This window comes from Calonectris borealis, chromosome 1, assembly GCF_964195595.1.
Source record: "Calonectris borealis chromosome 1, bCalBor7.hap1.2, whole genome shotgun sequence".
NCBI lineage: Eukaryota > Metazoa > Chordata > Aves > Procellariiformes > Procellariidae > Calonectris > Calonectris borealis.
Window position 1 is genome coordinate 79015292 of NC_134312.1, and position 25850 is coordinate 79041141.

Genomic DNA, 25850 nt, shown 5'->3' on the forward strand with positions numbered 1-25850 from the left:
TGTTCCCGGCCGCGCTTCCCTCCTGCCCGTCGCCCGCCCAGCGCCGGCGGCCGGTTGCCCTCTCGGCGCCATGAGCGGGCTGGGGCTGCAGCGAGAGCTGCAGGAGGCTGCCGCCCTGGAGCGGCGGCGGCAGCGGGAGCTGCAGCGGCAGAGCCGCATTTTCAACGCGCGAGTCCGGACCATAGGGGTGAGGGCGCGGCCCAAGCCCCCGCCCGGGCCGCGGCGCAGCGGGGAGGGGTAGTGCCTCCCGCCCTGCTCCCGTGTGTTCTGAGGAGATGGGTCTAAAGCGGGGGCGACCCCTAGGGCAGGCCGGGGCGGGGGGGGGGCAGCCACGCCGGCAGGAGCGGGGAGGGCGGCTCCGGGGGCGGGCGGGAGGTGGCCGCCCCGAAGGCTGCGGGGAGCGCGCGCCCCCTCAGCGCCTCGTAAGTGTGTGCGAGCAGGCCGTGGTTCCAGGTAGGGAGGGAAACGGGGAGAAAGCGCCTTGTTGCATCTTTCAGAGGGCTGAGGCGCTTTAACAAAGTTGCTGGTGAAAGCGAGTTGGGATTCTCTAGGTATCCTCAACAGTTATTTTTGGCAGCTGTGGCTGGGGGGGTGCGTGTGAGAGAGAGTGAGGGGGACTTGTGTCTCACTGCTGTAGGGTTCAAGGGCAAGATTTCGTTTTTCCTTAATAGGAAAGAAAGATCAAGCCCTGTGTTTCGGTGTTGGTGTAGGAGTTAACTTAATGTAGTATGCTTTGCTTTGGGGTAAGCCAGAAGCCTGCAGAGTCAGCTCACGCGATGTGGCGTAAACAAATAAGTGGTTTTTACCTTTCTACTGTGCTGCTACTTCCCTCGTCTGTTTGATTCTCACTAGAAGCTAGAATCGCTGCTGTGAGAGTTTTATTGCTGAAAGGGATCCTCCACTTGGTTCCTATTTTGCATCAGGCAAAATATGACAGATCCATCAGGCCATGTTTATGTATATGGAATTAGCTGATGTGTCTGATTTTTCCTGGAGTGGATGTCAGAATGTGAATGCCCTTCAGTCTGTGAAGATCTGTGGGGATGATAGCTCTGGTGCATTTTGTCTAGAGTCATCTATGCAGTTTGCATCCTGAATGTCAGGAAAGTATGTTGTATTTTATATCTATTTAAATTTTGGATGCAATATTTCATTTAATCTTACTGTAATGTGTCCAAAGGCCTGTGTTAAGACTCCATGTGTATGCGTGGAGGGAGAGTGCTGTGAGGTGAAGCAAGTTTAAATTTGGCTTGTAAAGTATTTTGAGTACTTGCTGCTGATGGATATATCATATGTAAGTGCTGTAGCATTAACTAGTGTAGGACCAAATTTAGAATTGGTGAAACTAAGTCCAGTCTGTTGACTTCATTGGACTGGTAGAATTGCAACAGATGTCAATTTGATCCATTTTGTCTCAGGTACTGAAACACGTCTCATATGTCAGTGTATGGATATCTTCACCTTATCTCTGACGGCACCTTGGGGTTTTTTTTGTGACTCGTACTCGAGTCATTTCAGTTGCACAGCAAAGTAGCAGTTCCCATCTAACAAACAGGATGGGTTGCCCATCTGATATAGCATCCTGACACATATGGTAGCCAACAATATACTTAAATGGAAGGAGCTAATAAACTTTTTTAACAGGTGTGGGATGGGTATAGTAAGGGAGTTCAACTTTCTTCATCAGGAAACACATAATTTCTCTGCAAAATGGCTTTTCTAGAGCCTTAAAAATTAACTGTAAAGTGCAAGTTCTCAGCTAATGAAAATCAGCATATCTCTGTGTACTTTATTGAGCAATACTGAAGTACACCATCTGAAGGTCTTTCTCAAATACTTTTGCAGAACTGACTATCAGACAAGTTCTGATAGATCTATTTATGTGACACAAACATCTAAAATGAAGGAGAGCCCATTGGAGGAATTTTGTAAATATTTTGATTAACATGATTCAATGTACCTTATTCATTGGCTGAACAATGACTGCTAACAGGAGGGGCTATTCTTGTGCTTTGAAGTTAGGCCAAGTCCAAAGCACAAAGAGTCAACAAATCTATACAGAGATATACTGTATCAGTATTTCCGATGTGGTTTTAGATTCTTTGCTTTGTCTCTCTCTCTCACCAGTTTAGTTGAGCAGCTGTGTCTGACAAAATTAAAAAATCAAGATGATATTTGACTTAGACACCACAGATCCTTAAGCGGGAATTGAGTAGTTTAAAAACATGGAGATAATATATTGACTGGAAAGCAGAATGGGAGCTGAGATTTAATTTTTTTTTCTGGATTATTACTAGTTTTATTATTACTTTGACTTATGTATCTGTTTCCTCATCTGAGTAATGGAAAAGTAAGATACCGCTCTTTTCCTTACAGATTTAAAAATTTATCCTCAGTAAATTAGTAATTTCCCAAAAGAGTTCAGATGAGTAGTCCAAATGAAAAATTACTTTCCATTTATATATGAGCTATTATACATAAATACAAGTAGATTAGAAATTAGCTGCTTCGAACTGTTCATAGTAAGGGATTTGTTATTTTAATGCTTAAAAGTTAAACCTGCAGCTTTATGTGATTTGGAATGGTTGTTTTAAGGATGTATTCTTGTTAAGTGAAAGCTGTTCAAATGTAAGAGAGCTGATAGCGTAACTGAATTTGCACACACAAGTCAATACCTTCATTCACCTGCATTATTGCCAGAAACTACTAATGAAGTCATATTGAATTTTTCTTAACAGTGTTTCCTATAGTTACATTGAAAGCTTGGTTTCCCAAATGAGATCTCTAAATGAGTTGATATTTAATGCCCATGACACCATTGTTTTTGGACAATGATACCCTGTAGAATTGTTTATGGTTTCACCCTTGCTTACAGATTTACCTCTTTGCCTGATTGGTATAGTCAGTAGTCCTTTACAGCATTAACAATGTGTTAATTTTCAGCCATGATCTGTTTAGGTCTTTCTGTCTTGATCTGAATAGTTTTTAGGCAAAGACTATAAAAATAATTTACCAGATTCTTGAAGAATTGTCATTGTTTTTTGATAAATCTTTTAAAGATATTAAGTGACTTGACCAGTAAAAAAAAAAAAAAAAAAAAAAAGAGAGAGAGAGAAGAAATAAATTCCAGGTTTCTGCCTGTTAATTTGCCACCTTCTGTCAACAAATACGGGACCCGATTCTTTTGCCTAAAATGTAGGTGGCTGCAAGCATTGATGATATGCCTTAGGCTCAGCAACCGCTCTCTAGGGATGTGAATATCCTGTACCGTGTCCGTCAGCTCATTGCAAATGTCTCCATGTATCTCAATATTGCAACTACATGAATCCCACTCTCTATCAGATAAGACTGGAAAATTTCTATCCATCCCTGGTTATTTCTTCTTTCTTGTAGTGAACTGTCTATATTTTTTTCACATCTGAACTATTACAACTTCCTGTCATCTTGACTGTCAAAATACTTGCCGGCTTTATAAATGAAAGCAGAAAACCAAGAAAAACTAAGTAAAAATCCAGCTATAATGGGAAAACATATTCTGTGTAATGTGGTGTAAAATGTTTATATTTATAGCTCTATATATCACGTAAATATGGTATATTTTGTTCTGATTCAGTGCAAAAATATATATATATTATTATATATAATCATTATTAACATGAAGCAAACCAACAAGAATACTGCTGTTTCTGAATTTTCTTTTTACGTTGCCTACATTAAATTGTGATGTGTATAGACTCTGTTGGTAGTGGGTTTATATCATTCTGCTACAACTGTGAATGAATGTAGTTTGACAATGCCTGTTTTTAATCGTTCAAACATAGTATCTCTCTTTTCATTTTAATAGGTTGATAAAGATGCATTGGATACCCAGGTCAAGGACAGGAAAATTCAAGAAGCAGCTGAAAAAGCACGAAATGAAGGACTTGGTATATTCATAGATACTCTGATATTTCTGTGAAGAGTTAAATGTAATTTAGCATCTGTTTTCCTGCTTTCTTTTTCCCTTCGAGTATTTCAGACTGCCATATTTATTTCCAAATGGAGTCTATCTCCTTGAATGTTGCTATATATCTCTATCTATATAAATCTATCAATCAATATATCTATATAAACGGAATTGTAGGCTTTTCTCTAAATTCAGACATACAAACTGAATACTAGAATGTGTAGTCCTATTTATGTTTGTACATTTGCATTGGTACAGTATGTATTTTTCTCAGTATCCAAAGATTTATATTGACATGATTAAACTGGTGTACATTTCCTAATAGACCGGAATTTTCAGTGTCTTCTTTTAATAATTGTTGACAAATAGCATTGTTTAGACACCTGAAGATACGGGAGCATTTTAAAAAAACTTAATTACTTGATACTGTTCTTTTCAGAATAATAGTGGCAAATTTGTTTGATTACTTTCTTGTAGAGTAAACCCATGTTCTGTCTGGCCATTTGTCAGTAGAATATATAGATTCTGTAGAATCCTCTGTAGATTATTATTGCTAGAAGCATGAGTTATGTACAACAGGGCTGTAAGTAGGAGCTATTGCTGAGTCAGAACACGTAGCCACACAAATATTTCAGTCGTGTCCCCTGACCTCAAAACCCTTTGCGGCCTCTGTATTTGGAATGGTTTCCTGTGGTATCATGTGAAAAGGTCCCACAGACTGAGCTCTCTGTGGGTTTCAAGAAGAACTAGAATGGAGCTGCCAACTTCCATGCTGTGCTTCTACGGCTGCTTGTGATTTTCCTGGCAGAATACCTGTCAGACACTGACTCCTAGGAAACTGCCAGAAGGAATATGTAGTCTGGCAGCAGAGGAAATAATCTTTTCATGTGAATTATATTTAAAAGGCTAGAATGGCTAGTTTTGGCTGGGGTTGTTTTTGTTGTTTGGTTGGTTTTCTTTAAAACTAAATCAATTACAGCATTCTGATTAAATGGGCAAGAGCTGTTAAGCTCCTCAAAAACTGTTAGTGCCAGCCAATTATTTTAGTGCTATGGTTAGAAAAAATCATTGGAACTATGGAACAACTATCTATATTCCTTTCATTGGGAGCCTGATAGTTATTTGTTTCTTAATAAGCAACTTAATGTATTCCAGTTGTAACTGTAAACTAAGAGTAAATGGGAAGAATTAGTATACAGTACATTTCATGTGTTGCTGCAAGTTTTAATGAAATGAAACCTCATAGTTCTTGAAGTATCTATTATTATCTTTGTTTCACATGCATATATTTCATTGTAACATTAATAAGAGAATTGATACCTAAAAAACTGAAAGTATTTTGTAAGTAAATATTACTAACATTAGAGTGTTTGCTGGGCTGGTACTCATAGATCAAATGCTCTTTCCTAAGGTATAAAAGTTTGAAGACTTATATTCTATTTATTCCTCTTCAGAATTTTATTTTCCATCTTATATGTGCACTTCCATGACACATGCACTTCTAAGAGTTGTATTTTCATTGTGTTCATTTTTCTCTAGCTAATGAAATGAAGCAAAATGACAAGATCATGTGTATGTTAGAAGAACGACAGAAAAATGATATCAGAAACATAAATAAGGCTATCAGTGAATTTCAGAAGAATTTTCAGAAGCCAGAAACAAGACGTGAATTTGACCTGTCCGATCCACAAGCTTTAAAGAAGGACAGACCTGCTCGACTTTCAGACAATGATCCTCGATGTACTGTATCTGGCTTGCAGAAGTTTGTAGGTGAAGACTTAAAGTATGATCAGAGGATGAAATTTCAAAAGGAGCAGTTAAGAGAGTGGTCCCTTCAGCAACAGAGAGACTGGAAGAATGCATTAGCTGATCAAAAATTTGCAGGTAACAAAAGAAGATAATAAGGTTTTAATCTGCTTTTTCTGAAATTCTGGTGTATCTGACAAAACTGGTATAGCCTATTGTGTCATATTCTAACATAGCAGTATTTTAGTATATTCAATATTCAGCTTTTAGAAATACTGCAGTAATTTTTACTTTACAAGCTCTAATGTATTCAATATCTCACTTAATAAATCTATATTTAATAACATGTAATGACTGTAGTATTACCTAGGTTCCATTTCTGTTTTACACCCCAAAAGTATCAGAGCATTCTGAAAAACCACCTGTTTTCCATGCTAGATGGTATGTTTACTTTATCAGACCAAATTGTCCAATCTTTACTGTTCTACAGCAGACAAAATAATACTGATTTTTCTTTTTTAGCTTGTCATAAAACATTTTTTCTGCAATACTTAACATACTTTTTCATTTTAACTTTGTCTAACTGTTAAGACGGGTTACATAATAAACTGATTTCATGAGTCACCTTAAATTCCAAAATGGAAAGCTTCGGTGGTACGATTTGGAAATAGTTATGTAATTCAGCTTACTGTATCTGTAGCTCCTCGGTCTGTCTGTCTGTCTCTCTTTCTGTGTCTTATAGTATCTTACTCATATGGCACACCATGTCCATGAATATTGAATAAATTTCCTTTTAATTTAATTCAGACGATCTGTATGACAAGAATAGGATTGAATTTGACCAAAAGACTATGGAGCAACAACGAAAAGAAGAAGAAAACAGGCGTGCTGTTTGTGCAGCTACTAAAGATTTCAATAGAACCCAGGTAAATTAATGTTGCGTTTGTTTTTTAAAAAAGTGGAAACAGAGAAGGAAAATAAGATGAGCAAAAGTACAATGAGTAATGACATTTTCACAGAGCTTTCTTAGCAGCTAACTTCCAAGGTTGTTTCAGTAATTGGAAGATAGAATTTATTCACTTTGTCCTCTGTAGGGATTTAGGTATCCTCTATCTAGTCACCCTCTGTCAAAATTCTCCCTCCTGGTTCTCAGCTTGCTGACTAGAGGGCAGCCACAACTCCTCAGTCTCTCGGGGACTTTTAGTCTGTAAACTGGGGTACAGCAAATGCCTCGCATGCTTCCTTCTGCTTTTATATCAGTCATCGGATAATCTTAGCTGTGTCTTCCTGCTTTTCTTTTTGCTTGTGTGGAAACATTACTACCAGTAGCTTTTTGTTTTTATTGGTTATGTTACTTCCCCATGACCACTGTTTTAGGCACTTTGGCTGCCTCCTTGGTATTTGTGTACATGTCTCTTCGTTGTTTACTCAGCATGCTTTGGAATGTATTGAAATAAGACGTGAACCTTTCTCTATCTGTCTTCGTACCATTATCTGTCATGCTCCAGTTCTTTCTCTGACTGCACAGGTTTTTTTTCTGTTCAGCTTATACATACATCTCGAAGGGCTAGATGGATGCTAGTAGTTTGGTTAAACTATATTTGGTGTGAACTAGCTTTAAATTTATTTAGTCACATCAAAATAAACCACATTTAAATTATCTACATCAAGTATGGTATCTTTTGGTTTAAGTGTATATAAGCGTGCAAGTCTTTGTGTAAGTGTTGCTCGAGCCCTTCAGTGTACATTTGGCATATAATTTTGTTTATAGATACCCCAAGGTAATTGAAAAGGCTCTTGCTGCTTGAAGTCATGGCTACTGAACAGTATTTTGTATGAATAGCCACAAAAGTACCCAAAGTGGCTGGTGCACTTAGGGTTGTCATACCAATTGATTCCACATAAAAATTCCTGAATTTGTGACAGGGTTTGGGGATGGAGTGGGAGGTTTGTGTGTGGTGTGGTTTTAAATGTTTGGGCATATACATTCTACTAGACTTCTGTGCATATTAAATATATAAAAAAAGACTTGCTTCTTGCTTTTTTTAACATAAGGGCATGATAATGGAGGTTGGGGCAACAATCTCCTCTTGGTTCTTACCATCCCTTGCTATGTTGTATAGATTGGAGTTACAGCTTGCAGCTCATTTTCTTTCTTTCTGAGGTAGTTAGTTAAGTTTACTCCCCCCGCCCCCCCCCCCAATACTGTTTTCAGCATTTCCTTTTTTTGCTGAATGGTTGAGAAAAGCTCTTCTTTTTCTCTGAAATGATATGCTGGCACAGTCATTGCTTTTCTTTATTAAACATGCAAGCCAGAGGTTTCAGGTTGCCAGGCCTTTCAGTGATGTTGCCTTTAAAAGAAAGCTATGTTATAGAGGAATTTTCTGTACATCTTTTTCCCAAGAGAGAAAACCAAGGCATTCAGCCTGAGAATTAACTTCACAAAAGAAGTCTCTGTATCTGACCTCAAATGTATTGAACAGGAGTCTCCAGCAGTTTCAGCATTCTGAGTAACTGGTTTGAAGACCTTAACCTCTTGAGGGTGCAGTCTCGCACTGCATTTTGCTCTACACATATCTGCTCTACCTGTCAGTGACTGCCAGAAGAGGAACTCCTTTTTCCTGTTCCCTAAGTTTCATACATTTTTTTTCTGCTGTCTCTCTTGCAGTGGATCTAATGATCATGAAGCTTCAGGCTGTGTTAGATAATTTCTCAAATCCAAAAGAAAATGAACTCTAGTTTAGAATGAGTGACTGCTAGATCTGACTGGGAGGAGTGAATGCACAGTCTAAGGTGGCAGTAAAGGAAGGGAGAAAGCAAACCTACTCTTTCTAAGGCAACCCTCAGTTACTGTAATTTGGATAAAGTATAATGTGGGAATGCATCTTCAGAGAGGAAGAAATTTCCTAGAATTTGGCTTTGGATCAATCATTGTCTCTGTGACCATCATCTGTATATCTTTAGGGGATGTAAAGAATAAAATACATTTTTTAAAACAAACAAAAAAAAAACCACCCAACATAAAAACCAGCAACTCGTGTACTCCAGGAGAAACATGTTTTGGTCAGTCTATTAGTAAGGAACCAGTTAGTAAAGAATCCTAGCAGATGACTGAAGGTAGGGTATCTCAGTTCATCACAGCTTGCCTTCATTACGGGATTTGATGTTGCTGCCCCTGTGACAGTGGTTCAGCTTCCTCCACTTACCACAATACCTCTGCCAATGACTTTATTGCTGACAAGCTTATTACTAATGGTTCTTTTTGTTCTTCTGGAATTAATTAGCAAGACAATGAATTGATGATATGTTTGGTACCATATTTCCCAGTGGTGAAGGATCCTGTACTGTAAACATTTTAAGTGTGTGTAGTGTCTAGAAGACTAATGCGATCCTTCCTCTCAGATTTTCTCTCACCTAGGTATGTATTAACCAGAAACACCAATATTGCTTTTGTCCTTGGCATAAGAGAAGACTTCTACTAGCTTAAACTGTCGGTTATTCCTGCTGAAATCATTCATACATAAGTAGTAATAATTTTAATTTGACAAGCTGGGTAACAGAAATGAAGGCTACCCAGAGTCCTGGCGAATATGTATTTTTCACTTCTGTGTGATTCCATAGCAGAATCTTTCTGTTGTAGAAAGGGGTTCCTCACTAAGGATAATAACACTTGGGAATGCCCAATTTGCCAGTACAGTGATAGATATACTGATTGTGTTCTTGAAATCAGAAAGAGTCTTTTGCTTTATATAGCACAGGACTTGAATCCTTTCCAAGACTCTTGGTAAATAATGCTAAGAAAATGAGAGGATGTGATTACAAAGGATCTCTAATTTAATGACCTCATATTTATAGCCTTGTTAACAATCTTATAGACCTGTGTCCTTAGAATTTATTCCTGGGCATACCACAAGAGCTTGATAGTTTTCCTGATAATGTTGTTATCATAGACATTTGATGGCATTATTCTGGTTCCGTATCCACTCAACATTATGCTGTTAAGAGCCAGCAGTCACTTCAGAGAAATAGCTTTTCAGGCTTTGAGTAAATTATGTTTTTGTATTAACTGTGGAGCCTTTTTTTCACCTGAAATGAAATATTTGAGTGGCTAAACATAGAAGAAGAGTGATAACTTTTTATCATTCTATGAAGTGTGCTGTGCAAATATCTTTTATCACTTACATCTTATTCTTGATATTCAACGTTTAGAATCGTCAATATTTCAACATTTTTACCATATTTTCAGGCTTGAGGAAACATAGTGCGCATACTGATTTTTTTATAGACCTTGCTAAGCAGAAGTTCCTAGCTTGAATGTACTGGATGTGCAGTTCTCTACTATGAGATAAGTATCTGTATAATACAGACAAAGGAATTGTATTTACTATACAGATTAATAATACTTTTTTCACAAGTTCCTAAGACCCTGGATAGGTCACTCTGGTCATCTGTGAGCTTTGTGACTTAGTGATAAGGACTTCAGAAGCTGCGCATTGCTTTAGTCCTGTGTTGGCAGCAGTTAGTTCCTTACACACTCGAGACTTGGTGTTTTTCTAAGCATGTGAAGTCCTGGACTCGTGAGGCTTCTATGTGTGTTTCTTCTTTTGCTTTATGACTTCAATCAACAGTGAAAGGAAGCATTTAGTAGTAGGGAAGATATATAATGCTGGATCACAAATCAGCATAAATGAAGGAGCATGTATTTGTGCGTCTGTGTTTTTTTCCGTGCTACACCAGTGAATTATGTTTTATTAGGGATTTCACTTGATAGGTTAAATCTGATGCATTTTCCGAGTTTAAAATCTTTCTTTTGCAGTGTCATTAATAGTTGCATCATAGTGCTACATGCATGGCTATGCATAGAGCTGGGAGTTTCCTCCAGTAAGATTCCCAGGCAGCTCAGAAATTTTAGGCTCTCCCTCTTACTGAGAAGGTTAGGGTTACCAGGTCTAAGTGCCTTTTTTGGATCTGTTTCTAGATCACGGTGGAGTGACATTAGTAAAGTGATCTAAAGAAAAATTACACATTTTAAGCTTCAATAATTCTTCATTGTAGGCCAGTAATGTGAGGTCCTTCCAGAATGACTTTCTGTTAAATGTGATTTACTCTGGAGCATTTTCAGAACTAAAAATAATTGCTCGATTCATAGTATTAATAAGCTAAAAGTACATACCCAGATATTCTGGTTCAGTGTCCCAAAAATATCAGATGATTGAAAATCTTTGGGTTTTTTTCTTTCTTTTTTCTTGGAAATTGTAATGTCGTAGTCCCTCTCAAGTTATTATTGACTTTTCTGGAGGAAAAAAAAAACTTCAGGGAAACACATTTTGGATTAAAAAAAATTGCTTTAAACTTCTGGTAAAAATTGTACTCACTGACTTCAGTGAGATGAAAAAGAGGCTTTTAGTTTCCAATGTATTATTCCATGTTATGATGGCAGAGCTGGTAATTACTATATCTGAAGTTGATGTTTTGCCACTTGAAAATTGATTTGCTTGAGTTTTTCCATTTTTCTAAAAGTAGACATTTCTTTTCGTGCTCTAGAGTAGAATGTGTGTTCCTGTTAGATGGCTGGTAAGTATTTTTAAATATGAAGTTTTCTGCATCGTCTAAGTTGAATTGTGGCTTAGCTAATTTATAATTCTAAAAAAATGAATTTATCTTTTATTAGTTTGTTTGCACATCAAACATTTTTGTTATTTTAATGAAAACCACAAGGCTGTTTTCAGCCATGGAATTTACTAATCTAGGATATGGTACTTAGTATTATTTGTTATTTCTTCTTCTGTCCGATCCCTGACAGATTGTTGTCCCAGTTTACTTGGACCAAATAGAAGTTGCTCTTTGACAGTCTCCGGGCCTGATGCTTGGGAGAACTGCTGTCATCCAAACTCGAAGTCCATAAATATAAATGTAGAGATAAACCCAGGTTAGCAGTCTCCTCTGCTGGCATAGATCACTGTGCTTACTGAGTTAGGATTCTTCTCCGTGACATTTGCAAAGGAACAGGTTCCCACACATGTGTCTAGATAGTCCTATCATTCTCAGTTGTTTATATCTTCTAGTTGCTCTGCCTACTAATTTTCAGCTTCACCTTATATATCACAGAAGACTATTTTACTAGCTATGGCTTTCTGATGCATAACCCTTCGTTTTCCGTTTGTCCTCATCCACTTGCTAAACGTGTGTGTGCCAGCCAGTGAACTACTAGTCGGCAAGAAAAGTACAGAGCTGTTCTACTTGTAAAGTGAATATTCTCAAGCCAGTGATTTTTGAACAGGGTATGAGACAATCTTGGACAAACTGGAGAGATGGGTATCCACTGGTCTGTTGCAGTTAAGATATATGCGTAAAGCTACATATGCGAGAGACGGGTCGGGCAACCTGTGCTCTTTGTGCCCTAGCAAGAAGGAGATTACCTATCCTCTGTCCAGACAGAAGGCGGCACCGTGCATTGTTCTAGAGGGTTTAGTTTATGCATTGCAGAAGAACGAGACAGGATTAGAAACGGATGATGCACAGCATTATCATTCTACTTCAAATTAATTTACTTAGTCTAATTCTTCTTTGGAAGGTGTCGTGGTTTAACTCCAGCCAGCAAAAATAAACGCCACGCAGCCGCTCGATCACCCCCCCCCAGTGGGATGGGGGAGAGAATTGGGAGGGCACAAGTAGGAAAGCTCCCGGGTTGAGATAAAAACAGTTTAATAATTGAAATAAAACTAAGTAGAACAGTAATAATAACAGTGAGAACAACAACAATAACAGAATACACAAAGCAGAGAATGCACAACACAACCGCTCACCGACCGCCGACCGCGTGTCACGAACGGGGGGCGAGCCCCCCCAGACACCTGGTTTTTATACTGAGCATGATGTCACATGGTATAGAATACCCCATTGGCCAGCTGGGTCCACCACCCCGGCTGTGCTCCCCCCTCCCGGTGCAAGCACCACCCAGCAACAGCCAAAGCATCAATGGGCCATCAACGCTCCTTTCACACCGAACCCAAAACACAGCACACCCCCCAGGCTACTGGGAAGAAAGTTAACCCTGTCCCAGCTGGAACCAGGACAATATCCACCCCTTATTCTATACCATCTACATCATGCCCAGGTCTCACATTTTCCCATACATTCCAATTAGTCACCGCTGCTTTTCCCTGCCTTTTGATATATACGCACACAGAGATATCATTCCCTTAGTCCATGGGCCATCCCTCTAAAACGTCCGTTGAGTTCATGTAGTCCATGACTTCGGGTTCCACCTGTCGTAACAGTCTTGCAGGGCAGGAGAGATGGTGTGTGGTGTCGGGCTCTTGCATGCGGAGGCCAGTTCTGGGCGCTCGTCTGGTTCTATCATTGTTGCACCTTGCTCAGTTTCATCGGCGTTCATCCTAAATTAATCTGGGTGATTCTTACTGTAATACTGTTAATATGGCATATGGTAACCATAGAAGTGATGACATACAGTACTATGTAATAACTAACATCGTACAATTCAGTTCATTGGCTATTTTCACCCAAAATTAAATCCCCCTGAGGTACACACCGGACTTCCCCATCCTTTCTCATCACCCACCAAGTGCACCCAGGTCCCTGAGCAAAAGCAATCCCACGGATGGGTTTTCCCTTGCCAGAGGCAGGAGCAACCCAGACCGTCTTCCCCAGCATATTTTTCATATGCACGACAGGGACTTTATCCCCCTCTACAGCACGTAAGGGTTTGGATTGGGCAGGGCCAGCTCGAGTGACAGATCCCCTAGTGTTCACTAACCAGGTGGCCTTTGCTAAATGTGTGTCCCAATGCTTGAATGTCCCACCACCCATTGCCCTCAGTGTTGTCTTTAACAGCCCGTTGTATCGTTCAATTTTCCCGGAGGCTGGTGCATGGTAGGGGATGTGATAGACCCACTCAATGCCGTGCTCTTTGGCCCAGGTGTCTATGAGGGTGTTTCGGAAGTGAGTCCCGTTGTCTGACTCAATTCTTTCTGGGGTGCCATGTCGCCACAGGATTTGCTTTTCAAGGCCCAGGATGGTGTTCCGGGCGGTGGCATGGGGCACAGGATATGTTTCCAGCCATCCTGAGGTTACTTCCACCATGGTGAGCACATAGCGCTTGCCCTGTCGGGTTTGTGGGAGCGTGATATAATCAATCTGCCAAGCCTCCCCATATTTATACTTCAACCATCGTCCTCCATACCAAAGAGGCTTTACTCGTTTGGCTTGCTTGATTGCAGCGCACGTTTCACATTCGTGGATAACCTGTGCAATAGTGTCAATGGTTAAGTCCACCCCTCGATCACGAGCCCATCTATATGTTGCATCTCTCCCTTGGTGGCCTGAAGTGTCATGGGCCCACCAAGCTATAAATAATTCACCTTTATGTTGCCAGTCCAGATCTACCTGAGCTACTTCGATCTTGGCAGCCTGATCCACCTGCTGGTTGTTTTGGTGCTCTTCACTGGCCCGACTCTTGGGTACGTGAGCATCTACGTGACATACTTTTACAGTCAGGTTCTCTACCCGGGCAGCAATATCTTGCCACAATGCGGCAGCCCAGATGGGTTTACCTCTGCGCTGCCAGTTGTTCTGCTTCCACTGCTGCAACCACCCCCACAGGGCATTTGCCACCATCCATGAGTCAGTATAGAGATAAAGTACTGGCCATTTTTCTCGTTCGGCAATGCCCAAGGCCAGCTGGATGGCTTTCACCTCTGCAAACTGACTCGATTCACCTTCTCCTTCAGCAGTTTCTGCAACTTGGTGTATGGGACTCCATACCGCAGCCTTCCATCTCCGATGTTTTCCCACAAGGCGACAGGACCCATCAGTGAACAGGGCATATTGCTTCTTGTTTTCTGGTAGTTTGTTATATGGTGGGGCCTCTTCAGCACGCATCACCTCCTCCTCTGGGGATATTCCAAAATCTTTGCCTTCTGGCCAGTTCGTGATCACCTCCAAGATTCCTGGGTGACTGGGGTTTCCTATTCGGGCCCGTTGTGTGATCAGCGCGACCCACTTACTCCACGTAGCATCGGTTGCATGATGTGTAGAGGGGACCCTCCCTTTGAACATCCAGCCCAGCACCGGCAGTCGGGATGCCAGGAGGAGCTGTGCTTCAGTGCCAACCACTTCCGAAGCAGCTTGAACCCCTTCATATGCTGCCAATATCTCCTTCTCAGTTGGAGTGTAGCGGGCCTCGGATCCTCTGTATCCCCGACTCCAGAACCCTAAGGGTCGACCTCGAGTCTCCCCTGGTGCTTTCTGCCAGAGGCTCCAGGTAGGGCCATTCTCCCCGGCTGCGGTGTAGAGCACATTCTTCACATCTTGTCCTGCCCGGACTGGCCCAAGGGCTACTGCCTGAACTATCTCCTGTTTAATTTGCTCAAATGCTTGTCGTTGCTCAGGGCCCCATCTGAAGTCGTTCTTCTTCCTGGTCACGTGATAGAGAGGGCTTACGATCTGACTGTAATTTGGAATATGCATTCTCCAAAAACCCACAACGCCTAAGAAAGCTTGCGTTTCCTTTTTGTTAGTTGGTGGAGACATGGCTGTTATTTTGTTGATCACATCTGTTGGGATCTGACGACGTCCATCTTGCCATTTTATTCCTAAAAACTGGATCTCCTGTGCAGGTCCCTTGACCTTACTTCGTTTTATTGCAAAGCCGGCCTTCAGAAGGATTTGGACTATTCTCTCCCCTTTCTTGAAAACTTCCTCTGCTGTGTTGCCCCACACGATGATGTCGTCAATGTATTGCAGGTGTTCTGGAGCCTCACCCTGTTCCAGTGCGGTGTGGATCAGTCCATGGCAAATGGTAGGGCTGTGCTTCCACCCCTGGGACAGTCGGTTCCAGGTGTACTGGACACCCCTCCAAGTGAAAGCAAACTGTGGCCTGCACTCTGCCGCCAAAGGGATGGAGAAGCATGCATTAGCGATATCAATGGTGGCGTACCACTTGGCTGCCTTTGACTCCAGTTCGTATTGAAGTTCCAGCATGTCCGGCACGGCAGCACTCAGTGGTGGCGTCACTTCATTCAGGCCACGGTAGTCTACTGTTAGCCTCCACTCTCCATTGGACTTTCGCACTGGCCATATGGGACTGTTAAAGGGTGAGCGAGTCTTGCTGATCACTCCTTGGCTCTCCAGTCGACGAATCAGCACATGGATGGGGATCAAGGAGTCTCGGTTGGTGCGGTATTGCCGCCGGTGCACTGTTGTGGTAGCGATCGGCACCTGTTGTTCTTGGACCTTTAACAACCCCACAACAGAAGGATCCTCTGAGAGACCGGGCAAGGTGGACAGCTGTTTAATTTCCTCCGTCTCCAGGGCAGCTATACCAAAAGCCCACCGATACCCTTTTGGGTCCTTGAAATACCCTCTCCTGAGGTAGTCTATGCCAAGGATGCACGGAGCTTCTGGGCCAGTCACAACGGGGTGCTTCTGCCACTCATTCCCGGTTAGGCTCACTTCCGCCTCCAACACAGTTAACTCTTGGGATCCCCCTGTCACTCCAGAAATACAAATGGGTTCTGCCCCTTTATAGCTTGATGGCATCAGGGTACACTGCGCACCGGTGTCTACGAGAGCCTTATATTCTTGTGGATCTGATGTGCCAGGCCATCGAATCCACACAGTCCAGTAAACCCGGTTGTCCCTTTCCTCCACCTGGCTGGAGGCAGGGCCCCTCTAGTCCTGGTCATCATATTCGCTATCTACTTCTTGTAAGTATGAGTCAGAAGTCCCTTTGTTAAGGTCGGAAGTGGAATCAGCCCTTCTACTCTGTCTGGGGAACTCACTGGAGACTGGAGCAGCGGTTTTCCTGGAAGAACCCCCTTTTGTGGTTGTTTTCCCTTGCAACTCATGTACCCGTGCCTGTAGGACTGAGGTAGGTTTTCCATCCCACTTCCTCATGTCCTCTCCGTGGTTACGCAGGTAAAACCACAGGGTGCCCCGGGGTGTGTACCCACGATGTCTCCTTTCTTGAGCAGAGGGACGTTTGCTCCTAATGGCTGAGACGCTGGCCCGTGCAGGGGGGGAGCAGGACATATCCTCTTTGAGTTGCTGGACCTCCTGAGACAGTTTCTCCACAGCAGAGACACAGGCTCGTAGGGAGGAAGAGAGACTTTCTTCATATTGCCGGAGTTGGCCAGCCAGTTCATCCACTGTTTGTTCCTCTCCATCTCTCCAGGTCATTACTGCCAATGAGTTTGCATGTGACGCTGGTGCGCTCCGTACAAACTTCCGCCACATGGGTCGGGTGCATTTAACCTCATCTGGGTCTTTGGATAACTGCTCGTTGTTCAGGTCATCATAAATCACTTCCAGCACGGCTAATTCTCTCAGGTACTGGATACCTCTCTCCATGGTGGTCCACTTGCCTGGGTGGCATATAACATCTTCCTTGAAGGGATACCTTTCCTTCACACCTGACAGGAGTCGCCTCCAGAGGCTGAGGACTTGTGCCCCTTGTCCAATCGCTTTGTCAATGCCCCCTTCCCTAGAAAGGGATCCCAGCTGCTTGGCTTCCCTACCCTCTAATTCCAGGCTACTGGCCCCGTTATCCCAGCATCGGAGCAGCCAGGTGACAATGTGCTCGCCTGGACGACGGCTGAAGTCTTTTCGCATATCTCGCAGCTCACCCAGGGATAGGGATCGGGTGGTCACCATCTCATTTACGGGTTCTGCCTCCCCCTCCTCCTGTTCTCGTGATGGCCCTGGTTCATCTTCATCCCTTACTAGACGAGCTGATTTTCTTGTGCATTTTCTTTTTTGTATAGGGGCGACTGATACCGGCATGGGTTGGTTCTCTGTCGCAGGGGGCAGAGTAGCTACCGTGCCTGCCCTGGGGGGTGAGGGAGCCGCTGTGCTTGCCGTGGGGGGTGGGGTAGCCGCAGGGCCTGTTGCTTTGTCATCAGCTGCAGAGACGTTTCCTTCCCCTTGGGGGTTCTGAGTGGAGTTAAACAGGGCTCGGTAGGCGTGGGCCAGGCCCCAGCACATTGTAGTGATTTGTGTCTCCCTAGAATGGCCAGGGTGACAGCATACTTCTTCCAAATATTCTACTAATTTTTCAGGGTTCTTCACTTGTTCAGGGGTAAAGTTCCAGAACACTGGGGGTGCCCATCGCCCTAAGCATTTGCCCATGCTATCCCACTCGCCCTGCCACTCATAACTATCCAACCTTGGGGCAGATCTCTGGATGACATTCTTAAATTGCTTACTAACGTTGGATAAAACCGCAACAATATTCCCAAGGAGTACCAAGAGATATATCTTAACTACCCAGGGATGTTCAAGGTACTGGCAAGTTATTTTAACAAAGGAGATGAAGGTAGTGAGGGTGCCATTCTCTATTTCCTCCATAAAAAATCTCTCGGAGGAAAAGGTATAATTGCTAATGGTCTCCATGAGGTGGTACCCGAAATGCAGAAACGGCTTCATTACGAATCCCAAATACCAAATAACCCCCAATGCCAGCATTTTAGTAACAAATCTCCCAGGCAAAACATCATTAATCACGGCAGAGCACAACAGACTACAAAACCCAACTCCAATTTTTAACAGGTACAGTAAAAACAAGAGCATGGTGCAGAACAAACAAATATGTTACCAGATATAAATTCCTTAATATGTTCTAAATAATCTGTCGTTATCTCAACCCTTCGTGCCCCACGTTGGGCGCCAAAAAGGACTGTCGTGGTTTAACCCCAGCCAGCAAAAATAAACGCCACGCAGCCGCTTGATCACCCCCCCCCAGTGGGATGGGGGAGAGAATTGGGAGGGCACAAGTAGGAAAGCTCCCGGGTTGAGATAAAAACAGTTTAATAATTGAAATAAAACTAAGTAGAACAGTAATAATAACAGTGAGAACAACAACAATAACAGAATACACAAAGCAGAGAATGCACAACACAACCGCTCACTGACCGCCGACCGCGTGTCACGAACGGGGGGCGAGCCCCCCCAGACACCTGGTTTTTATACTGAGCATGATGTCACATGGTATAGAATACCCCATTGGCCAGCTGGGTCCACCACCCCGGCTGTGCTCCCCCCTCCCGGTGCAAGCACCACCCAGCAACAGCCAAAGCATCAATGGGCCATCAACGCTCCTTTCACACCGAACCCAAAACACAGCACACCCCCCAGGCTACTGGGAAGAAAGTTAACCCTGTCCCAGCTGGAACCAGGACAGAAGGTAATTACGTTAAAGTAAAATCATCATATTTGCTTTCTGAAGTTTTGAAGGGGAAAATTTCCTCTGAATAGGAGACTATGACCTTATAATGGACATTAGGAACAGTGATCTCCATAGGAAACGCATATTATGATTTCTAATACTACAGATATATTCACATAATATGATTCAAGTTTGCATTTTGTATCAGCAAAGGGAACAGATTCAAGGCTCCATCTTCAAGCTTAACATAAGCATCTCCTGTCTGTCTGTTTGTTTGTTTGTTTTGAGTGCTTAACCACACACTCCACATAGATTTAATATGTAATATATATCAAGGCTGGTGATTCAAGATTGTAAATTTTTATTGTAAATTTCTTCCAAATTGTGTCTGGCCTCCAAATATCAGCTGGTATTTGCTTGTGGATAAATGTGAAATTATTTTTTATTTAATTCTGGTTTTTCTTATAAAACTAAAATATTTTCCCCTAAATTACTTGCTGTATGTGATATGACAACATTAAAGAAATGTATACTATTAGATTTTTGACCTTAGCCAATAGGACCATGATCACAGTATTCATATGTGATGCTGTTGACAACTGTATGCAAGTTTTGAAGAAATCTATTATGATGTGATAACTTTGTTGCATGCCTTAGTTAATATTTTCTCTTGGAAAAACTATCAGTTCTCTCCTTTCACTGAATTTAGGCTGCTGAACTAGCTGACAGAATGAAGTTGGAAAAGCGTCAAAAAATGAAAGATGACATGGATGAAATTTCCAGCCTCCTTCAAGGAGATTTACTTTCCGAAAACCCTGAACAAGCAGTCAGTTCCTTTGGTAGACATCGTGTGATCACAGATCGATGGAAGGGAATGAATCAGGACCAGCTGATGGCAATCCGGTACTCTCAACAGCAACAAGTTCTGGAGAAACTGGTATTTAAGCTTACATGCACATTCTGTATTCCTGGTTGTAATAAGATTATAGACAATGTTTGTAGAAGAAAATATTGTTGTTTGCCCATATAACGGTAAGGCATTTACTTATGCCTTTGTAAGTCCCATTATAAGACTGTGTTTTCCAGTGATCTGACTTTTACCCAAAATTTAATCAGTCAAACTGAACACAGTGTCTCTGAAGCAGCTCGGAAATGTCATGGAGCAGCAGGAGTGGGCTGGAACCCTGGCGTTGGGCTGGGAGGAAGGTTACTGTGGAGCCCAGGGTCAAGGGGCCTGGGGGATCTTGGGGCATGTTCCATGGTGGCCTAGCTGAGTAGCAAGGTCCTGCACAGTCCGAGACCCAGGCTTCATGGTGCAGTTCAGGACCTGAGCCTGCATGAGCTGCCTGCAAGGGATGAGCAGGAGTGGGCTGCTCTGTAGGGGAAGAAGGGTCAGGAGCTGAGGGTGAAAGCAGGGCAGGCCGGAGCAGTGTTCTCATGCTCAAGGGTACTCAAGCAAGACAAATAGAGCAGGTCCAGTGATCCTGCTCATGCATATTTCATAGTCTTAAAAGTTCATGAATGCAACGGAATTTACTTTGTATCATCCCACACAACTATGAGAAATGCTCTAGGATAGAATATCAATAGAAAAACTAAATATTGCTAATAATTGCTGCTCTAAAGGTGTATGGAAGCAGACGGTCAAAATGAAGAAATCTACCCTTCCTATGCAGTCATGAGTGTATAGGCCTAGGTATTGTGAAGTAGGAAGCTACGTACCTCATTCAGCACAGAGGCTGGATTCGTAACAGTTAATGAATAGCTGTTCAATTTTATTTTTAATCCCTACAATACCATATGCTACACTATGTCTTATCTACTGCTGTTATTAAAGCTGAAGATAGAATTGTCATTTTCCTGGCTCTCCTGTGACCCTAAAGTGAACCCATTCAAGTAGTTAAGCTGGCAGAGAATGAGTCCCTCTAAGAAAAGTGAGTTTTTTGTAGGCCTGGTTTCTTGAATCAGTTCAATGTGATGTCAGACAAGAAGTGAGGAAGTGATAGTATAACAGAGGCAGAGAGAAAAACAGTTTGGGTCTACTCATCTGGTGTTGGTGGCTCAGTTATTACACTGAGTTAGCCGTATTATAAGCCATACTGATGTCTACTAACTTCTGACCTCAAGAAGTTACAACTCTTGCTAACAAGAACTTTTTAAAAAAAAAAAAATCTGTCTTGCTGCTTTGGGTTTTTAGAGAGAGCTAATATGTCAGAGAGAAATAGTAATCTACTGATTAACTTACTTCTGCCAGGCAGCAGATCCTAATTTTCTTACCTTGTGCAGAGGTAGGAGTCTGTCTTGCTCCCTGGAAAAGGATAGCTTTCTCATCTGCAATATTTTTTTTCTGCCTAATGCATGGGCTCCTGTCTAGTTTGGAAGTGCTCACTTTTTCTCCCTACTTCAAATGCTACCCCTAGTGTTCAGTAAAGGCAAGCAAGTGTGTTTGGATGAACTTACCAATCAGACTTCATATATATTGTTTCATCTTTGAACAAAGGGAAAATGAAGCATTTTTTTCACTCCTGTAGAGACTAGAAGAGGAAGAACGCCGAAGAGATGCTGAATGGGACAGGCAAAGTATACAGGCTGCAAGAGCACAGTTGGTTTTAGAGCGGCATCAACAACGACAGAATCGGGAACGCCGTCGAGTTTTAGATAACATAAATGCAGAGCTATCTCAGGAGCAGAAATCAAAGTAAGTACCAAAAGACTTTTCTTTTCAAATAAAACTCTTTACCGTTAACACAATAGCTTGGCTTTCAAAGAGATTTTTTACCTGTATTGTTTGTTACTTTTTTAATACACTGGTTACAAGTTTATATTTTTTAAAAAATCAACAATTCAGCTTAAGTGTGTTTTTGAGTCCTATTTAAACAATCTTCAAAGAGTAGGTTATGATTGTTACTGATTTACATGTATGAATTAGTAGCTGGAATTCTTAAAAGCGTTCCACTGACAACAGACGGTTTATATAGATAGCAAAGTAGAGAATAAATACGATTAACTATGCAGAAAATTATGTTATCAGGTGTAAAACAGTACGTGTTTCTTTAATTTACTTTAGTTTTACCTTAGTTTTCTGAAACAAAAAAGGATGGGTATCAGTAGAACTGCTAGTTTCTGATAGTCCAGGGTTAAGCTAATGGCACAAATGGAGCTTCTCCGTTACGTATGACAAAACCAGATGATTCTTTAGCTAACCATTGGACGTATCTTGGTGGACAGGTCTTGTGTCTGCTCTAATGGGAAAGGAGGAAGATAATATACCAAGTGATTCGGTATTCTATTCTTCCAGTCTTTTTTTTGTTGTTGTTTTTTCTTTTTTTTTTTCATCATGCATGCATACATACATTTTACAAAAGAATTTCCAGTACCTGATGTTTTCCTATTGTGAAGGCAAAAATTTGGAACTGTGTTAATTTAGTTTTTCACTGTGAGACTTTCGGAAGGTTATTTTAGGATTAAAAAAAAAAGTTTGCTATATTGAAACATGGCATACATTTTGGAGAAAAAGATTTAGTTATATTAAATTCCATTTCTAATAATTCTGAATTTTGTGAGCATTTATGAGTGTTTATGTATTACATCTTCTTTAGGTTTCTCAGGTTACTTCTATATTATAATGAGAAAACATTTACTAACTACATTTTTTTTTATTTATTACTAGGAACATTTATCTTAAAGAAGAAGCATATTCAAATTTTCCAACAGGCCAGTATTATGCACAGTTTAATACAACCAGCCGATGACATTCTGGATAAATCATCCTGAAATATACAGAAGTATGTCGACATATTAAAATTTTTAATTGAGCAATGCCATGTTTTATTATTTTTATCTGTTCCCTACCCTGTTCAAACAGTGCACTTAAACTAAAGGTCAGTTGGCTAGGCCACATCTGTTCTAAGAAGAGGAAAACATTGTAATAATTTTTAAACTTGATTGTTTTTCTAAAAAGTACTAGTAGATTCAGTAGTAGGTTGTTTGACTGTTGTGTCTCAGGCTTAACTGTAACATTTACATTATCCATGCCTTTAGAAATAAATTTCTGGAAAGGATTCACAAAGGAATCACAACAAATTTTGGTGGTGTTTTTTTTTAAGCAAAAAAAAAGCAGCCAGATACAAAAGCAAGCAAAGAGGAAGAAATGGACAAGTTGGTCAGAAATACTTCTTTTATTTCCTGAACAGTAGAAATAAGAAGAGAAGGTTTTGGTAGTTACCGAGGTGATAATAGCATTGAGGCATGACACAGAAATGGAATGTGTGTTATAGTAAGTGGGGAAAAGTATGGGGGAAAGTATTCCTACATACACTGTCATTCATTAGAAATAAGAGAAAATTTAAGGGCAGTGTGCTTCTAAAGGAGAATGTAGGGAGAGTTTACAGCTGTGATGGAAGAGCGGGGAAAAAGCAGGCATGCACTAAACAAAATCAAGGAGAAAAATCTCAGCTTGTGCAGGGTAATTCAGGGAAACAGTTTGCTTCCTGTCTTTATGGTTACAGAATTGACTTATCAATGGAAGAGCTAGTCAATGATATTTGAAAAATGGGCAAGTGAAACTCATGAGAAGAAAATATGGAGAAGCAATGTAAGAAACTAACTGCACAAGAGAAACGGATGATGGAGATAACCAGAAAATTAAATCCAGAAGGGAAAGAAATGACATACAGAGGACTGGAAGAAGGGTTAGAAGACTTAATGATCTAAAACAGAAGAAAGAATGAGAGAGAGATGAGAGATTCAGCTAAACATCCAAGGCCTCTAAGATTGTGAACCCTTAATAAAAATAGAGAGGCCATTTATGAGAACAGATCTTGAAATAAGTATGTGTAGCTTGCCAGAATCTGGGATGTAAACTTGGGGTAAAAACATCCTAATGGTACTGGCATGGAGTCCGCTGATTGTTGTTTGTATCAGGATAAGTGATAACTTTGAATTCTGGTGAAACAACTTGAAGATGACTACACCAAGCTAAGTAGGAAAGATGTTTAAAGAAACGGAAGCTGAGGTAAACTCTAACGAGTTGTTCTCATCTTTGTGAAAATAATGAAGAATGCATGGTTCTCGAGATAGATATTAGTAGGAGGATTTTGAGATGTTTGAAGGAAGCATTCCTTGAAAGGGGACTGTTCAAACAGGTCTGTTTGCATTCCTTGAAAGGGACTCTTTTCAAACAGGTCTGTTTGCTCAGCTGAAATAGTGGCCCTGTGGGATCAGGCTAATACAACTAATTACCATTTTGAACTAGGTAATAACAACAGGAATTTAGAAAAGACCATCATGTTAATCCCTCTAGATGGAGAGGAGGAAGAAAATCAAGTAAGGAGAATATAAAAATAGGTAAAGAAGTGTCTTGGGACAGGATAACCCATAACAAAAAGATATGTCCCGATTTTATTATGATAATACAACTGGAACTAATTGCAGTATAGATAGAAATTAGGTAGAAAAGCAGTGTGGCTGGAATACAGGAACTGAAGAATGTGCTATTCAGAAAAGTTGGAAGATAAAGCTTAGAGGGAATCACACTTGCGCCGTTAATGACAACAGAATGACTACAAAGAAATAAGGGATGGTATTCAAGAGATTCTAACGTGATAGCATTTGGAGATCCATTTATTTGTCAGACTGGGATTCACACATGGTTGGATGTCTTTGTAGTATTACCAAATACTATATTAAATTGACAATCTCTGGAGTGCAGGTACTTGGCTTAGAATAGAAAGGCCATCAAATGGGGTGAGAGGATAAAACAATAGGCTATGTAGTAGTTTTCATTTAACTAAGGTTGGGTTTGATCTGTATTGAGTATCTCACACTCTGACTTTTTTTTTTTCGTTTTTCAACTGAAGTGTTAGTTACCTGACAGAAAAATGAATAAAGTAAGTGTTGAAAAGTTCATGGAGTTGTCTTCATTTGTCCAACTCGTGTGAGTAGGTGTTTAGAGACTTTACGACAGCTGTACAGTTTAACTAAAACATGCTGGACCTAGTCAGATGACATTTGAGCTTCCTTAAGGAAGGACTGTATGATTAAAGCCTTTTTGTATTTACCTACTCACTTGCTTGAAAACTTTTTATGTGAAGTTACAAAAAGGATAGGTTTCTCAGTTACACTACGAATAAGCTTTTAGATAGAAATTCAAATAAGAAGACACTGACAATTCAATAATTGGGTAGGATCAGGCATCACTAAATTCCCTGGAAGACTTTCAGCATCATCAATCATATTTGCAAGAACAACCGTGCTACATTCTACCTGTTGTTTTCAGAATACAAAAACTGAAATTTATTTTAGATGTTAAAAAAGAAGCACAATCAAGTTGTAGAGAACATACTTAACGTAAAGTGAAAAAGGTCTGATTAACTGTTGATATTTTATACCAACTTATTTTAGTTTGCACTGAAACTGAGTAGGTGATAATAAGGGGTTGAGGTGCAGGAACTTCTCAAACCTATATGGCTTTATAATAAACAAGATGTGGACTGATATCTTCAGCTTTTGAAATGTCACTCTCTTGACTTTTACTGCTGAATATTGAAGTAAGTAGACAAGATGTATTAAAAGAGCATTAATTGATTGTAGGTACTGTTTGAAAATGTTTGTTGGTTTCCATTACTGAGGTAATCTTTTCTTTGTGATATTTGTAGATATTTCTAATAAATACAGCAGTGAAAAAGACAGTATCTTCCGTATGAGGATATGGACAGCTAATTGGAATAAGTACAAATCACAACTGTTGGAAGTAGAGGGCTAGCAACTATCTCTTTATACAAAAAATTGTATATATTTTCCTTTTTTCAAAAAAAACTTTTTAAAAACCTGTGAGTACTGCATAAGAAGTTCGTAACACTGATCAGTTCCCTTTACTGTCCTTACAGTTAGCCTAATTAATTACATGCCGGTACTACAAAATTGTCCACATGAAGTAATTTCGGTAAGATGTACATGCTAGGATCTGATTTCAGG

The 25850-nt window shown here is 40.9% G+C and overlaps 1 protein-coding gene across 2 annotated transcripts; it reads left to right on the plus strand.

Annotated features, from left to right (window-relative positions):
- The first annotated feature begins 67 nt into the window (after positions 1-67).
- On the plus strand, positions 68-23586 carry RIBC2 (RIB43A domain with coiled-coils 2). Of its 2 annotated transcripts, none has more exons than XM_075162041.1 (7): positions 68-187; positions 3845-3926; positions 5486-5830; positions 6500-6618; positions 19585-19812; positions 21407-21573; positions 22546-23586. In XM_075162041.1, the coding sequence occupies exons 1-7, from the start codon at positions 71-73 to the stop codon at positions 22625-22627; spliced, it is 1140 nt and encodes a 379-aa protein (XP_075018142.1). In that variant the 5' UTR covers positions 68-70; the 3' UTR covers positions 22628-23586. The 2 variants fall into 2 exon arrangements, with proteins under 2 accessions (XP_075018142.1, XP_075018136.1); XM_075162035.1 differs by lacking the exon at positions 68-187 and adding an exon at positions 398-453.
- The last annotated feature ends 2264 nt before the right edge of the window (positions 23587-25850 follow it).